Source organism: Emys orbicularis, chromosome 6, assembly GCF_028017835.1.
Source record: "Emys orbicularis isolate rEmyOrb1 chromosome 6, rEmyOrb1.hap1, whole genome shotgun sequence".
NCBI lineage: Eukaryota > Metazoa > Chordata > Testudines > Emydidae > Emys > Emys orbicularis.
This window is the reverse complement of record NC_088688.1, coordinates 119597758-119615224: the sequence shown is the minus strand read 5'-3', so window position 1 is coordinate 119615224 and position 17467 is coordinate 119597758. Positions and strand designations below refer to the sequence as shown.

Sequence of the window (17467 nt, the reverse complement as noted above, 5' to 3'; positions counted from 1 at the left end):
AAAACTCTTGTAAAAGCCACTTTTGTTCTAAACATTTCAACCTTAATTTACATAAGAAGAATGACTCAAACCCTGCCCCTCACCCTATAAACATTTATGTACAAGTAACTTTATTCATGTCACTAGTCCCCCTTAACTCAATGGGGTTACCCACACGCGTAAAGTTAAGCACAAATATTTTTCAGGATCAGGTCTTGAGTTTTTATGGACTGAGCATAAGAACCCATGAGTTATACTGGAGATTTGGATAGGACCTATTTCTCAGAGGCACTGAAAACAGACAGCTGCCCTGGACTTCATACTCAGCATTTCTGAAAATTAGGCCCTGAATGACTTGTTTAATTGAAAATGTGGTCCATATCATAATTACAGTAAAGTAATTTTAATAAGAGACCAACCGAAAATACAATTAAATGGTCACAATGCTGGTTAATTATTGTAGAGGATCAGTAGTAAGCTTTTCTCTTTACCCTTCTTTCAGGTTTTAAGCATTAATTGGAGGCATTAGACTGTTTCAACACACAATCCTTTTACTCCTACGACAAAATTCAACATTCTTTTCACATTAGCAAAAAGTTATTACCATCTGCATTGTATTCAGTCTCAGTTCAGTGTGTACAAGTATCTGGCAGACTAGCCATCTCCCCTGTGCCAGGAATAGCCTTCAGAATTATAAAAATGTAGTCTTGTGTAACAAAGTTAGTACACAAAATCCAGCTCTAGAAATTCAGCAGTTAGGACAGATAATTCTTATAAGAATTCCAGGGCTAGTTGCCTTTCTATGTTTTTAATATTAATTTAGGGTTTGTGAAAGGTATGGGATTGGCAGTATCTAAGGGTATGTCTACACCCAGCCGCTAGTTCGGCGGCTGGGAATCGAAGTTCCGGGTTCGATTTATCGCGTCTGGTCTGGACGCGATATATCGATCCCGGAAGCGCTCGCCGTCGACTGTGGTACTCCAGCTCGGCGAGAGGAGTACCGCGGAGTCGACGGGGAGCCTGCCTGCCGCGTGTGGACCGCGTCTGAACCGCGGTAAGTTCGAACTAAGGTATGTCGACTTCAGCTACGTTATTCACGTAGCTGAAGTTGCGTACCTTAGTTCGAATTTGGGGGTTAGTGTAGACCAGGCCTAAGACTGAAGACTTTGTATCCACTGAACAGGTACAGCACAGGAACTGCTGTTATCATTTGCCTTGCCTCTGAAGTGAGAGAGTAGCTCAGTGTCTGTGCCTGTTCAATATTTGGCCTTTGGAGAGGTTGCCAACTAAAATGCCATTTGTGATAAAGACACCTGTCCATGAGGAACTGAACTGAGATGGACTAATTCAGCTCAGATAATCATCAGATAACATCTCTCAGGCCCTGGCATTCCGGGATGGAGTCATGCTAGCAGAGTGGTTGTCCTTAAAAAGTTTCAGTGTTATCTTAGATGCTAAAATAATGTTACCCCAGCATTTACAGTATTCCCTTATGCCAACATTTACAGGACTCCTTAAAGGGAGTGTAGGGAATATCTAGGAAATACTGAGCTACAACTATCAGCTGTAGTAACTGTGAAGTGTTTTAGAGAGCGATCGCTATAACTTCTTTGCATTTCATTACCAACCCACAGAGCCGTTTGTCCTTTCTGTATCGACAGCTTGTTTATGTTTATCTAGTTTGTAACCTGTGAGCAACAGGAAGATGCACAAACCCTTGGTCTAATTCAGAGTAGTCTCAAAATCCCTATCATGAGGTCAATTGAGACATTAATGTCACTGCCTTGTGTTTGTGTGTGTGGTGATGGTGATGGTGGTTGTGGTGGGGGGGGGGAAGGGTAGCCTAACCTTTCTGTGACTCAGCTACTCATCCTGGAATTAGGAATAATACTTCTGAACCTCACAAGATGGTCAGGAACCTCAAATTATGTTTGTTAAAGGTCTCTGAGGCTGTTAGATGGAAGAGGCAATAAAAGTTCAAAGTATTATCACCTGATTTTACCCCTTCTTTTTTTGGTTCACTCACTTGTTTTGGCTGTTACATTGAGATGCATCCTCTACTCTTTTAGGGTTTTCCCATCCAAAAGAGGAGCTAATGTTGATAGCTAGTGGTTCTGACCTTTGGTTGAAATTTTGCTTTAAGACCTGAGACAGACTGCTGCTCTTCACACATGTGGATAGGAATGGTGGGAATAAATGAAATCAGGCAAGTCTGTTTTATTTTGGTTTTCCTCAAGATTTTTTCCCTGCATTATCCAGGGAGAGATTTACTCTAATGAATACCATTCCTTTCCAACACGTAATTGCAGACACACTGCTTCTTTTCCACATTTCCACAATGAGAGCTGCATGCACAAAATTAAGGACGTTACATTGCCCTAAATGCCCATAGATTAGAACATCAGTGCCATAAGAAATGGGCTCTTGCTACTACATAAAAGCCAAGCACGACTATTATTTTCAGAGTGGGACAGGCTAATCCTGTTGCAGTGTTCTATTACAATGATGTTATTTCAGTTAAACCAAATCACTTATGTAGATTTAATCAATTGATCGGACACCTGTTGTTACAGTAATTCTGAATGACTGAATTTTCAGAAGTACGTGCTTACCATGTGCAGGCAAAATGGGTCCCTACACATGCATTGTCTTTCATCATTCTGCTTTCTTCCATGTCATCTCATCTCCCTGTCTTCATTCAAATCTCTTCTTAAAACACACTTCTGAACTGTTTTCAGCTTGTAATCATATTTGGGGCTGGAAAGAAATATTGCTCCAGGTAAGATTGGCAGAGACCCTGGAGGGTTTTCGCCTTCCCCTGTAGCATGGGGCACAGGTCACTTGCTGGGTTGAACTAGACTAAATGGTGGATTCTCTGTAACGTGAAGTCTTGAGATCAAGATTTGAAGACTTCAGTAACCCAGCCAGAGGTTATGGGTCTGTTACAAGAGTGGGTCCTGTGGCCTGCGGTGTGCAGGAGGTCAGACTACATGAACACGAGGGTCCCTTCTGGCCTTAAACTCTATGAGAATGTTACTGGCTCACTGGACAGACCAAATGGGATGGATCAAACTAGAAAGGACTTCTGTACTACACATGAAAAGGGAACTTCAGGCAACTAGATGGCTAATTTCCAATACCCTCAACAAGATTTCTAGTGTATTAAAATCTTTGGCAATATTCCAGAAACCCAAACACACATTTTAGGTGTGATATTTATTGTAATGATCTCTCATTTTCAAATGCTGAAAGTTCAGATAGCACTCCTTATCCCGGCAGTGCAAAGCAGGTGGAAAATCAGCTTAGCCAGGAAAGTCTGAGCCCGAACATTATTTTTAGCCCTGTAGCATGAGCACCCGGTCAATTGACCAGGGCGCTGAGACCTGCTGCCATGTGGGGTTTTTTGCTATGCACACGTACCCATAGACACTCAACTCAGTTTGCCTGGTCTACGAGTATATCTGCACTGCAACCAGGGGATGTGACTGCAGCATGCATAGGAATATCTGAGATCACTTAATTTAGCTAGCTTGGGTACCAATAGTAGTGAAACCACAACAATACAGCCTTCAGTGTAGGCTGTTCCAGCCCACCTGGGGCCCTGGTTACTTACTCTGGCAGCTAGCCTGCACTGAAAACTGGGCTGCTACAGCTTCAATGCTCCTGGTATCTGAGCTAGTTAGATTAAAGTTAGCTCAGATGTCTCTACATGTGTTATAATCACAACCCAGACTGCAGCGTAGACATAGCTGGCATGTCTACATTAGAGCTAAAAGATGTAAATTCCAGCTTGAGGAAACATACCCATTCTAGCTCTGATTGAGCTAGTGTTCTAAAAATAGAAGTGTAGCCGCAGTAGCGTGAATGGCGGGAGAAGCTAGCCGCCCCAAGTACAATCCCATCCGGGACCATAGGTACATATTCAGGACAGTTAGCAGCTTATGCTACCACGGCTACACTGCTATTTTTATGGAGTAGCTGAATCAGACCTAGCGTGAGCAAGTCTCCTCGAGCTGGAATTTACATCTTCCAGCTCCAGTGCAGACATGCCCTAGGAGAGGACCAGGCAATGTGAGCCAAGCACCTATCAGCTTCAAGTTTTGCATGTGCCGAAAGGAAAGCTTCTGAGCATCTGGCTGGCCCTGCAACGTATGAGAAGTGTGTGGGAGGGCAGCTGCTGAATTTGCATATTTGTTGTATTATGCAAATTTTGGCATTTTAAGTTATTCACAAACCAAAAGGAACTTTAAAAAAAAATGGATGATGCTAAATACTTGATTTTTCTTCTTCTGAATAAAATGTGTATGATAGATATATAATATCAGGGCGATAACACACTGACTCCTAATGAACGGGTGTCCACATTACACAGTCTGGCCTCACAAAGAATGCTGAATAGCTCACTTGTTGCTAGTCTCAGCAGGAAGGTTAAAGATCTGAATTGACATGAAGCCTGAATTACCCTTTCACTCCTAGAGTTGGCCCCTCCATGGCAGCATTTAGGATCATTAATGAATAGTGTGGAGAGGTGTGAGCTGCTGCTGACCACACTGTACTTATTTTGTGAATAGATACCACAGAGAACGTCAGTATCCAGGGCTCTCAATCACAGCACTAAATTAACTTCAAGGGTGGTTGTATTCTGAAAAGTGACTCTGTAATAGTGGCATTATGGGCACATTGTAGGGTTCCTTGCGTATTGTCTCTCAAGGATTCCATATAAAATTTGCTCAGTTTTAAAAGGTACATATTTGTTTACTTGTAAACTGCCAGCCCTGCAATCTCAACCTGGGATCTTAGAGTTAAGCTGGGTTCTCTCCAATTTTTTCTATCACAACCATCATAAGACATTCTACTAGCCAAGTGAGGCCCACAGTGAGACCTGTGCAGCCTTCAGAGAGTTTGCACAGTTGTAACCGATGGGAGGTTTTCGTGAACATGCACAAGATGGAAAAGAATCCGCTGCTCATTCTACATTAGCTATGTCAATTCTGCAGGAATAAAAATGAGATTACTCATCTGTTGTCAATAAAGTCCACAAATATGACTCTAAATGCACACAGGGAGTAGATCTGATGAATCAGAGTGCGCCATTTTTTACGTAGTCAATTTTCAGAGCAGAACTGCATTTTAAAAATACAATATAAAATATCTGAAACTAAACTGGAAAAGAATTAGCTTTAAAATGTGCTGAAATTGAAATCTGATGATCAAGGATAGCCCAATGGATAATAATTCTGCACTCTGTAAGTTTATGCTTTTGACATCAAGAAGAAACAAAAGCAACATAACTTATTTAAACAAACACTAAATAAGCATTAAAATTGTTTACTCTAATCAATGTGCTTACATTCTTTTGTAAGCCACTGTTTGTCATGTTTGTTAATTGGGTAACAACAGAACACTGAATTTGACATACTGGCTTGTTATACACTATCAAGATCAGATTAGAAGATAAAAGCCATTTAAAAAAATAAAAAGACCAGATGCATTTAGAAATAGACAGGGTGTGTTGTCTAATTCTGCAGATTTTGGGCCAGATCTTCAACTGATGTAAAGCTGCGTATCTCCGTTGAAGTCAAGGAAGCTATGCTGATTGACCACAGCTGAGGATCTGACCTTTTTTAGTTTAATAATTAGTAGCATAAAATACATCTAAATAACTCCCTTAACTATTGTTGTACAATGCCCCTTGTAATAGTTTGACCTGCCTTTTAAAGTCTACCTTTACATTAACTCTTACTTTAACTCAGCAACAGTGCACAGCTATAGTTCTTTCTTCCATTTTAGACAGTAATTAATTGCACTTTCATGTGAAGAGAAAAAAACAAACACCTGTGGCTATCACTATTTTTAGTGAATGATTTCTCAAGAGGCTACTGCCAATTAGTCTTTCAATTAATCCATAACTTCAGAGTGTTTTATCCGTAATGATTAATTGCTCACACTATTTTCTATAAATAAATCTTTGCAGCATAACTTCAAAACAAACAAAAATGATCATAAATTGTTCACTGCTTAAGACTGACAAAAAGGAAGCACTCTTTCCTTGAGGGTCAGCGCTCCCTTCACCGCATGTGGTTAGCTTCCATTAACGTTTCCATGTATGCACAATGGGAAGAGAATACACCTCTGACACTTTCACATGGTTAACATGTTAACATGTCAGGAGCGGTTTAATTTTTCATGAGTGATGTACCCGAGTATTCAGATTCTAATATTTAAACTGTATCTTTAGATTTATTCATCTAAATTTGGGTTATTGAGAGTCAGGAAGGTTGTGTTGTCTAGAAAATGTTTTAAGATTTAGAAACTATATTTTCGTAAAATAGATTATCAGAGTATGGAATGTGGTTACATCAACACAACTTGAAATGTATCTCAATAAAAAAACAAAAACTAAATACTATCAAAGATGATTGTCAAAAGCTAAGTTTGAAAAATCCTCTCATCTGTGGAAAGGTTTCCCTGGCAAATACGGCAGCCTAAATCATCTTTTTCTTCAGATTTTAGACTATCATTTAAAACATAAAAGAAGTTTCTAGCCCATACAGTTGCAAAGAACACCTTCTGAAAGTGAAGTGAATGTAACATGATGGTGTTATCTGTCTGCAGTCACTGTCAGCTTCAGTACCTCCCTCTCTGGATGCCCAAAGTGTTATCAAGTGAAATCAACAAGACTTTGGTTATATGTATCACAGGCTAGATTCACCTCAGTTTCACATGGTGACTGCTTGACAAAGTAGCATCAAGAGGCTGTTGGGCCCTTTCAGCATCTAGAGGGTATGGATCTTCAAATGTACCAAATCCCTGCTAGATAAGTGCTGATATGAAATAGACTCATAGACTTTAAGGCCAGAAGGGACCATCATGATCATGTCGTCTGATCTCCTGCACATGGCAGGCCACTGAACCTCACTCGCCCACTCTTGTAACAGACCCAGAATCTCCGGCTGAGTTACTGACATCCTCAAATCACGATTTAAAGACTTCAAGTTACAGAGAACCCACCATTTAAACACTAGTTTAAACCTGAAAGTGACCCGTGACCCACGCTGCAGAGGAAGGTGAAAACCCTCCAGGGTCTCTGCCAATCTGACCCGGGGGAAAATTCCTTCCCGACCCCAAATATGGCAATCAGTTAGACCCTGAGCACGTGGGCAAGATCCACCAGCCAGAGACCTGGGAAATAAGGAACAGGATCCATGAACAGCACTTTAATGGAAATCCCAGCAACTGAGGATGATGATAGGGGCTGAACTTCTCACCAGGGCTTTGTCCCAGGACCTCACTGGTGGCTCATGCTAATACACATCCTTCATATTTCCATATGTCTAGAAGGTTGAGTCCTCCATCTGCGAGGTTTCTTACGTCCTGGTAAACATGCAGGAGGATAGCACTGCAGAGAGACAACAACTCTGCAGTAACCATCTTCCAAAGATCCCTCCACAGATAGTGCAAATCTTTAAAGAGCGGTAGAGAACCCTTTCACTTTTTGTATGAGGAAGAGTCAGCATCTGCGGCTGCAGCATTACACAACATACAGTATATTAAAAGATGCAACACTCCTTACAGGGGATTCTAAAGCAATGCTTCAGTTACTGTACTTGTTGGGGCAGACAAGTGAAGTTAGTGACAATTATGTCATGCCATGGTTCGTTTATCTTCTAATCTAAAGTATTTACACATAATACCACACATGACTTGTAACTATTACTGGGAGCCTGGAATGGTTTACCTGGGACTCATTAATTATTTCCAGGGCTCTTGGTTTTATTTGTTTAATATACTCTGCAAATTGGAAAAGAAAATGAGGATTCTGGATTTCATTTTTATTCAACTTATTGGGAACAGAAGAAATGGGGCCAACAAGTGGAAAAAAAGAAAGACAAAAAAAATCATAGCTATAAGAAAAAGCAGTTAAAAATAGAGAACAGGAGCACAATAGTTCAGAGGAAGAAAAGAAAGCTGATTGTTACACTGATGTGTATTTTGCTAAGTTCACTTCAACAGTGGTATTCTAAACATAGTAAAGTCTTCTTTTTCAAGTTCTTAGAAAGGAGAGTATTCCCAAAGTTGTAATTTGTCTGACAGAAAGAAGACGTACAATACAGGGCCTCAGCGCAGTACCTCCTTTTTTAACTGAGAGAGGGGAAGCTGCTAATTCAGTGAAATGTAGTAATGTCATTCCTTCTCAATACACTGCCAGAACATGAAGTGATACTTCCCAACTTATCAAATCCTAATAAAGAAAACGTAGGTGACAGCAATACTATTGTGCCCATGGGATACATTATTTAGCTGTGCTTGTACAACTAAATCATCTATGTCTAACCTTGCTTGTTTTTAAAAGTCGATTTAGTCAGGATTACACGTCAAGGAAAATGTACTACATGATTTCTATGGAGTTGTAACGTACTTAAATTTTGTTTATAACACAATTACTTCAAGATTAATTCTTTAAACTTTTAAGAAAATTCTCATGATATTGAGCCTATAACAGCTTAATTTCACAACCACAGAATTACCGTGCGGATTTCTTTTTAAAGTGTGATTTCCATATACAATACTAAGGCACACTAGAAAGTGAACATCATATTCTATTATCAAATATGGGGAGCAGGAGGAGGGAATAATTTAACCTGTCAGTCCTGAGCCCCACACTGGGTCAAATCCTTATTCATTTCCTATTAAAGCAAAATTCCTACTGAAATCACTAATGATCTATTTAGAGAATCTGTCAAAAACTCAGGTACAGGAAATAGAGCAGCTATTAAGTCTTACCTGCTCTTCAATAATTAAAATGTTTACTTACATACAGTATATAAATATGTTTTGCTTTGTGTATCTAGACAGATATAGGTATAGGATAAATTCTTCAGAGCATCCAAGTCCCATTTTCAAAAATAACTTAGACAACTTAGGCACTTAGCATACTTCTACACTGCAAAACAAATAAAAACACACTGTGGCAGTTGTATGAGTGGGTGTGTGTGTGTGCCTACAGGTGGATGTCCGGTAGGTGTGAGCCTGGTGGCTGTGTGCACGGGTGTGCACCCAGTAGGTGGGTGCCCGGTGAGGTAGGAGGGTCTCAGATCTCGGGAACCAGCCCAAGAGGGAATGTCCACACAGCTATTTTTCACTCTGTAGAGTGAGTCAGTTGACTCGGACTCTGAGACTCACTGCTCGGGGGGATTTTTTTTTTCCAGTATAGATGTATCCTTAGATGCTTAAGTCACCTCCTAAATGGGACTTAGAAGCCTAAGGTGCTCAGTTAGGTGCTTTTGAAAATTTTACTCATGATGTGTACTTCAACATAACAGAAAATCAGATAGATGTATGTGTAAATGTTAATATACATATGTAGATATATGTAATTATGGATATTATTTACACAGTATACTGTATTATTTATTTTGCAGTAGTGTCTATGAGCCCCAGTTATGGTCCAGAGCCCCTTACACAAATGAATGCACATGCTTCAAATCAATGAGTTTATACACACAGAGACATCCATACTTGTGGAAACCACATAGTAATTAGTCCTAAATGAGTTCAGAATTACTGTCATTGTGGGTATATATATTACCCATAGTCACTCGTGTGTGCACACAGACGGGAAATCCTAGCCCTACTGAAGTCCATGAGAGTTTTGCCATTCACTTTAGTGGGTCAAAGATTTCATCCATAACATTTTAGATAGTTTACAAACATGACGTGTTATATGAACAAGTTATATTTTACATAAGAATAAATGAGTTCTATGTATAACACATGAACAGCATCTAGTGAGGAAGAAAACATGTACCTATGTTAAGTGATGGTAGATTTCGTAGATTTCTTAGGATGTGGATGTGCATAATGTACTGTATTTGTGTATACTGTATACAACCTCCAATGAGTTTATATTGAATATACTGTCTGCAGTGTGTACAGGTGTGTACACATTGAAGGTGGGTGTGCCCAGAAGATATGTGCCCAGGTGGGTGGATATAGGTGTGTCTAGTGGGGGTGCACACAGGTAGGTGTGTGCCTGGAGTGTGTGTGTGCACAGGTGAGTGGGCGCCCACTGGCTGTGTGCTCAGGGGGTGGGTGCCTGGTAGGTGTGTGCCCACTGGCTGTGCGCTCAGGGGGTGGGTGCCCGGTAGGTGTGTGCCCGGTGGCTGTGCGCTCAGGGGGTGGGTGCCCGGTAGTTGTGTGCCCACTGGCTGTGTGCTCAGGGGGTGGGTGCCCGGTAGTTGTGTGCCCACTGGCTGTGTGCTCAGGGGGTCTGTGCCCGCTGCCTGTGTGCTCAGGGGGTGGGTGCCTGGTAGGTGTGTGCCCGGTGGCTGTGCGCTCAGGGAGTGTATGTCTGCTGGCTGTGTGCCCGCTGGCTGTGCGCCCAGGGGATGGGTGCCCGGTAGGTGTGCGCCCAGAGGATAGGTGCACGCCCAGGTGAGTGGGTGCCTGGTAGGTGTGTGCCCGGGGGCTGTGTGCCCAAGGAGTGGGTGCCTGGTAGGTGTGTGCCCGGGGGCTGTGTGCCCAGGGGGCTGGGTGCCTGGTAGGTGTGTACCCAAGGGGTGGGTGCCTGGTAGGTGTGTGCCCGGGGGCTGTGTGCCCAAGGAGTGGGTGCCTGGTAGGTGTGTGCCCGGGGGCTGTGTGCCCAGGGGGCTGGGTGCCTGGTAGGTGTGTACCCAAGGGGTGGGTGCCTGGTAGGTGTGTGCCCGGGGGCTGTGTGCCCAAGGGGTGGGTGCCTGGTAAGTGTGTACCCAAGGGGTGTGTGCCCAGGGGCTGTGTGCCCAAGGGGTGTGTGCCCGGGGGCTGTGTGCCCAAGGGGTGGGTGCCTGGTAGGTGTGTGCCCGGGGGCTGTGTGCCCAGGGGGCTGTGTGCCTGGTAGGTGTGTGCCCAAGGGGTGTGTGCCCAAGGGGTGTGTGCCCAAGGGGTGGATGCCTGGGGGCTGTGTGCCTAGGGGCTGTGTGCCCAGGGGATGGGTGCCCGGTAGGTGTGCGCCCAGAGGGTAGGTGCACGCCCAGGTAAGTGGGTGCCTGGTAGGTGTGTGCCCGGGGGCTGTGTGCCCAAGGAGTGGGTGCCTGGTAGGTGTGTGCCCGGGGGCTGTGTGCCCAGGGGGCTGGGTGCCTGGTAGGTGTGTGCCCAAGGGGTGTGTGCCCAGGGGCTATGTGCCCAAGGGGTGGGTGCCTGGGGGCTGTGTGCCCAGGGGATGGGTGCCCGGTAGGTGTGCGCCCAGAGGGTAGGTGCACGCCCAGGTAAGTGGGTGCCTGGTAGGTGTGTGCCCGGGGGCTGTGTGCCCAAGGGGTGGGTGCCTGGTAGGTGTGTGCCCAGGGGCTGTGTGCCCAAGGGGTGGGTGCCTGGTAGGTGTGTGCCCGGGGGCTGTGTGCCCAGGGGGCTGGGTGCCTGGTAGGTGTGTACCCAGGGGCTGTGTGCCCAAGGGGTGTGTGCCCGGTGCCGTGCGCGCCCCGCCCCGCCCCTTACCGCCGCCTGCTGGAAGGCGCCCTTGGTGTAGGTGCCGCCGCCGCGGTAGGCGATGGCCGGGATCTCGCGGCTGAGCAGCGCGCACTTGTGCTGGCGCGCCCGGCGCTGGGAGATGTAGTCCACGCGCGGCACCACGTTGCTCTTGGAGGAGAAGGTGACGATGGCCACGCGCGTGGCGGCCGGCACCACGGGGAAGTCGGAGAGCAGCTTCTTGACGAAGCGCAGCTCGCTGAGGAAGTTGGCGGGCCCCACGCTCGAGGACTCGTCCACCAGGAAGACCAGCTCCAGCCGCCCGCTGCGCTCCCGCAGCCGCCGCACCTGGCGCTTGAAGGAGCGGCCCAGCCTCTCCACCTTGGCGGCCGTGGTGTCCGGCGGCGGCGGCGGCTGCAGGGCCACCCGCGAGGCGGCCAGGGCGAGGGCGGTGAAGTTGAGCGGGGGCTGCTGAGCGCCCGCCCAGCCCAGCGCCAGGCCCCCCCAGCAGCAGAGAGCCAGCAGGGGCCACATGGTCCGGGCCCCCGCCCCGGGCAGAGCGCAGCCGGCGGGGACTCCGCGCTCGGCTCCGGGCGCCGCGCCCTGGCCGGGGATCAGCTCCCTGCGCTCTGCCCCATTCACAGCAGGACGCGCGGCAGCCCCCGTCTCTGGCACTCGCGGCTGCAAAGGGACGGGTCCCCGTCGGTGCTCGCTCGCTCGCTGCCTCTCGCCGCCTACTGCGGGGTGGAAGGGAAGGGGGCAGGCGAGATCAGCGGCTCTTCTCCTGGCTCTCCCCTCCCCTGGGCTCCAGTTGTGCTGACTGGATTCCAGGGCACCAGAGCCCCCAGCGCGCTCAGCCTGTCCGCATTCCCAGAGCAAACGCAGCGGCACCGAGAGCCCTGATTGATCCCATATGTCTGGCGTGCAGCGGCGCAGGCAGGCGCTGGGGGATGAATCCGGATACCAGGAGTGCCACGCTCATTGGAAACACGGTGTGGAGAAGTGACGCCCAGCTCGGGGGAGAGGAGGGAACAAGTTTCAGGCCCCCTTAACGCCTTCCCCTTTAGAGGCATGAGCACTACTGTTGTCACCCGAAAATGGTTTGTTGTGAAAGATGGATGGGCCACTGGACTTGAACCTATACCGCCTAAATCCAGGTCCTGGCTCTGTTACAGCTACCCTGTGAACTTGAGCAAGTCATTTAAAGCTGTCCGTGACTCCGTTTCTCCATCAATACTATGGAAATAAATAATCCATTAATGGTTGTGGGGTCCTCAGATACTAGGGCGTATGGGACCATATACATACCTAGACAGACATATCTTTAGAACATCGTCTTAACCTATTTGAAGTGAAAGAGATTCCCATGGGGTAAGTAGGAAGCCAATAACAGATTGTAGGGGTTCTGCAGCTTTTCTAGTCTGTGGACCAGTTTGTTAGAGAGAGATACTCCACTGACAGAGTATTGTCCTTTCCTACATCCAACGAGCTTCCATAGATTGTTGGAATCTTGTATTGGTTCACATAGTTCATTTATTTAGTCTCCTTTTCACTTTCCACTAGGTGCAATTAAATATGAGCATGCACCTGGTGCATTTACAACTCAACTCCCTCATTTAAATTTAATCATTATCAACTGCAGTATTCTAGTGGCAATATTGTCCCTTCACTGGTGGCGCTACTGATGGGAAATTGATGGCACTGGTGCTCTCTTGAGATTGGGTCAGGACAAATTATTTTGTAAACGGGAAGGGAGACTGCACTGACAGAGGTTATCACTGGATTAGAAAAACTTTTTGGAATGAAAGTGCCGCATTGATGCAAATATCTGTTATTCTTTCATTCATACAGTGTTTTTCAACCTAAAATGCTTCACAAACACGCAGTTTGTACATACAACCACTTTAACACTGAAATACAACCACCTCTGTAACAGCTACCAGACAGACATTTGCCACACAGCATGCTATATACCAAAAGCGTTGGCTTCCAGCAGTGTTCATTGACTTGCTTTAGCAGGCAGAGGTCCGCACCTCGTCAAAACCCACAATGGGCACTAAAGACTTGTCTATACAGTGTGGTTAATCCGCAGCTTTTTGAGTTAATCCACTTTTAAAAGACTTATCTACACACAACAAAATTCATTGTAGTGCACTGACTCTGCATTTATCACAAACTATGGCATTCTCTTTCAAAGTGAACTAGCTGCTGCAAAGTGAGTTAGTCTGTTCTATCATTTGTGTGTACACAATGCTGCTGCGAACTACTTTGGCAGTCTTCCAGTAGCTTCCCCCCCCCCCCCCCCGGCCCCAACTGCTTTGCAGGAGACTGTTACTGACCTGTCTGTTTACCTGTGTGCCCTCCCCTACTCAGAGGTCAAGTTGACTGAATATCCCCCTCCCCCGTTTATAAACAGGCACACAGCCAGATTTTGTCCATTCACTCCTGGATTCGAGTTTATTACAATAGCTGTACTAATACTCCAGAAGTCCTACCAAGTGCCTCAAACAGCCACTTGGAGTCATGCTGAGAACCTGGATCTTATCACCATCTGGAGAGAAGCATTAGTGTGGGAAGCTCTTGGGCTGAGCCCCTGTAATACAGACCTTTTGTGGACATTGCTAGACAGATGTCTGGTCAGGGCTGTGACTGGGATGCTGAACAGTGCTGGATAAAGAGCAAACAGCTCAGGAGCATCTACATTACAGTAAGGGACAACCGGGAAAAAAAATCCCTGAGGGGACACCTAATTGATGCATCTTTCAAGGAGCTGGACAGGATTTTACACAAACACATGACCACCCAACCCAGGCACTTGTGGCTGCCTTCCCCACCCAAGGATGAGCAGCAAGATCCATCAACGGATGAGTACAAGGAGGCCAGTGAAGAGAGCGCCCCAGAAGGCCAGGATCTCTTTGAGAGTCTGGCCCCTGATGGTGGCGAAGTAGAAGGCAAGTCTGATTCCTGCAGCAACCAACCACAATTCCCAGACCAGGACAGAAGAGGCTGATCCTATAGAGCAGCGGTTCTCAAACGTTAGCAACCTGAGGACCCCCATTTTTATTTAAATTTTTTCATGGACCTCCAAACCCCCCACTCAGCCCCAGGCCCTGCTGAGAGGGAGGGAGAGGAGTTGATCAGCGGAGCCCGTGGACCTGCTGGAGTACCCTTGCAGACCCCAGTTTGAGAAACGCTACTATAGAGGAAACCTCAACATAGAAGGTTTTTACATTTTTATTATACTGCTTTGATAGCTTCTGTTCTGGGTGCCCCACAGCCATTGGAGGCAGATTGAACTAGAAGTCTTCTTGAGGTCCCTGCCTCCACCCATCAGCCCATGCTGTCTGTTCCCATTTCACCCCTTGCCATACACCTTTCCAAGATGGCAGGACTTCAGCAGGACAGTTGGCCTCCATCTCATGCTAACACCTGGACTACTAACAGTTTTCAGGCCCTCAACAGGGAAGGCAAATGCCCATATACCTATTTTCCTTTCATCTTCCCTCAGCTGCCAAGCCTGTAGCGGTGCATGAGATTCTTCTGTCCTAAGTGCAGGATTCTGCACTTGTCCTTGTTGAACCTCATCATTTGGCCCAATCCTCCAATTTGTCTAGGTCACTCTGAACCCTATCCCTACCCTCCAGCATATCTACCTCTCCCCCAGCTTAGTGTCCCCCCCCCCCATCTGCGAATTTGCTGAGGCTACAATCCATCCCATCATCCAGATCATTAATAAAGATGTTGAATAAAACCGGCCCCAGGACCGACCCCTGGGGTACTCCGCTTGATACCAGCTGCCAACTAGACATTGAGCCCTTGATCATTACCCATTGAGCCCAACGATCTAGCCAGCTTTCTATCCACCTTATAGTCCATTCATCCAATCCATACTTTTTTAACTTGCTGGCAAGAATACTGAGGGAGACCGTATCAAAAGCTTTGCTAAAGTCAAGATATATCACGGTCACTGCTTTCCCCATATCCACAGAGCCAGTTAGCTCATCATAGAAGGCAATCAGGTTGGTCAGGCATGACTTGCCCTTGGCGAATCCATGTTGACTGTTCCTGATCACCTTCCACTTTGTTGCTGCCTAGGCCAGTGTCCTTTGTTCCTGTGAGGCTGGTCTGGGTTTGTCCCAGACATGCCCTGATGAGGTGTGAACTGCCCCTCTGCTTCCGGAGAGTTTTTGCCTGGGCTTACTTTAAGCCATGAAGACACATTTTCACCATCAGAACTATATACATGAAATTACAACCTATAACATTACTATAACAACAATGTTCAGTACATCATGAGCCTTCCAAAGACACCCGACATGACAAACTTTGCATTGGATACCACACAATCATATTATAAGGATGAACATGGGGGAGCAGGGTGTTTCCCCGAGGTACAGAGCATCACATTAGCATTCTGACTTTACACGTAAAGCCACAGAGAGTACAGCGCTCCTATAAATGCCCTGTAACATACATTCTTGCAGATGGTAACACTGTGCTTCAGGCAATCATTGCAGATCTCTATCTGTCTTTCTCCACGATTTAAATATGTCTGCAGGGGAGATAAAGCAAAATCTAATGCTGAGAAATTGTTCAATTTTTGTTTGAAGATTATGAGGAATTGCTGCCTGGTCTTACTCACTGGCATAGCTGGTAACTCCCTTCTACTCTTGCAATACTGGGGGGGAACATCTGGTGAACGTCACAGTTTTCAGAGTGGTAGCTCTGTTAGTCTGTATCAGCAAAAACAGCAAGGAGTCCTTCTGGCACCTTAGAGACTAACATTTATTTGGGCATAAGCTTTCGTGGGCTAGAACCCACTTCATCAGATGCATGAAGTGGAAAATACAGGAGCAGGTATAAATACATGAAAGGATGGGAGTTGCCTTACCAAGTGTGAGGTCAGTCTAACGAGACAATTCACTTAACAACAGGCTACCAAGGGAGGAAAGATCACTTTTGAAGTGGCAATGAGAGTGGTCCATTTCAGACAGTTGACAAGAAGATGTGAGTAACAGTAGGGGGAAATTAGTATTGGGGAAAATAGGTGTATCGCAGTGTATCTCGCTGGTTTGCCCTTTGCCTTTTTGAATAAGGCTGTTCTGTGACTCCTAGTCACCAATCTCAGTGTATCGTCATCCACAGTCTAAAAGGAATTACTACCTAGATTTCCCCCAATTAACTCTGCTAACCCCTCCAACACCATATAAGTATCTCCAAGGGATAGCAAAACTTCAAAGCCAGACTGGGAATGTAATTCCCAACCCTATCTCCACCCCCAACCTCCCAGGCACAACAGCAAAGCCACACAGCAGATATTGCACAGACAAAAATCCCAATGCACACACCACTTATCTCAAAGCTTTCCCAACACTGGGAAGAATCTCAGTGAGGTAAAGCCAAAAATGCATGTAAGGGGAAAAAAAAAAAAAGCTATCAGCCTCCCAAGAACATGAATAACAGCTTGTTATTTTTTATATACCCCTACAGCACCTGCACTGGCCAGACCCTCAACGACAGGGCCCTTATCAATGGCCAAGTGGCTGCCAAACCTGAGGGAGAGAAAACAGAAGATTTGTGATTAAATGTTTGGGGTCAAAGACCCCAAACCCCCTCCAAAATACGGAGAGGTGGAGCCCATCTGAGGACAGAGGGAAATCTGACGAGCTCTCTGTGGAGATCATTGCAGTGGCAAAGGACAGTGTGGCAGTTGCCAGGGAAAGCATTACCATGGCCAAAGGTAGTATGGAAAAAGACCGGGAGATACAAAGCCAAAATGCCCGGTAGCAGCACATCCTACTATTAGGGCAGCAGCCAGCCATGCTATGCAGCCCGTAGGCTACTGGGAACAACTCTTCCTCTTCCCTGCTGTACTCCCGGATGCCATTCCCCTCCCAGAGCCCAGCTCAGGGCACTGAGAACAGTGGTACCTGGGACCACAGCTCTTTTGAGCCCTCTATTGCTCCTGGTATCTTTCACAGTCTCAGCACTAAGCGCCAGAATGCCCACGAACCAGAAGAGGCAGAGCAGAGACAAGACATACCTCACC

At 46.1% G+C, this 17467-nt stretch overlaps 1 protein-coding gene across 1 annotated transcript in view; it reads right to left on the bottom strand.

Annotated features, from left to right (window-relative positions):
* SVEP1 (sushi, von Willebrand factor type A, EGF and pentraxin domain containing 1) overlaps positions 1-11952 on the bottom strand; it is a 169305-nt gene extending 157353 nt beyond the window's left edge. The window contains exon 1 of the mRNA XM_065406573.1: positions 11449-11952. Within this exon, the coding sequence (XP_065262645.1) occupies positions 11449-11952 (504 nt within the window). The remainder of the gene's footprint in view (positions 1-11448) is intronic.
* Positions 11953-17467: the final 5515 nt, after the last annotated feature.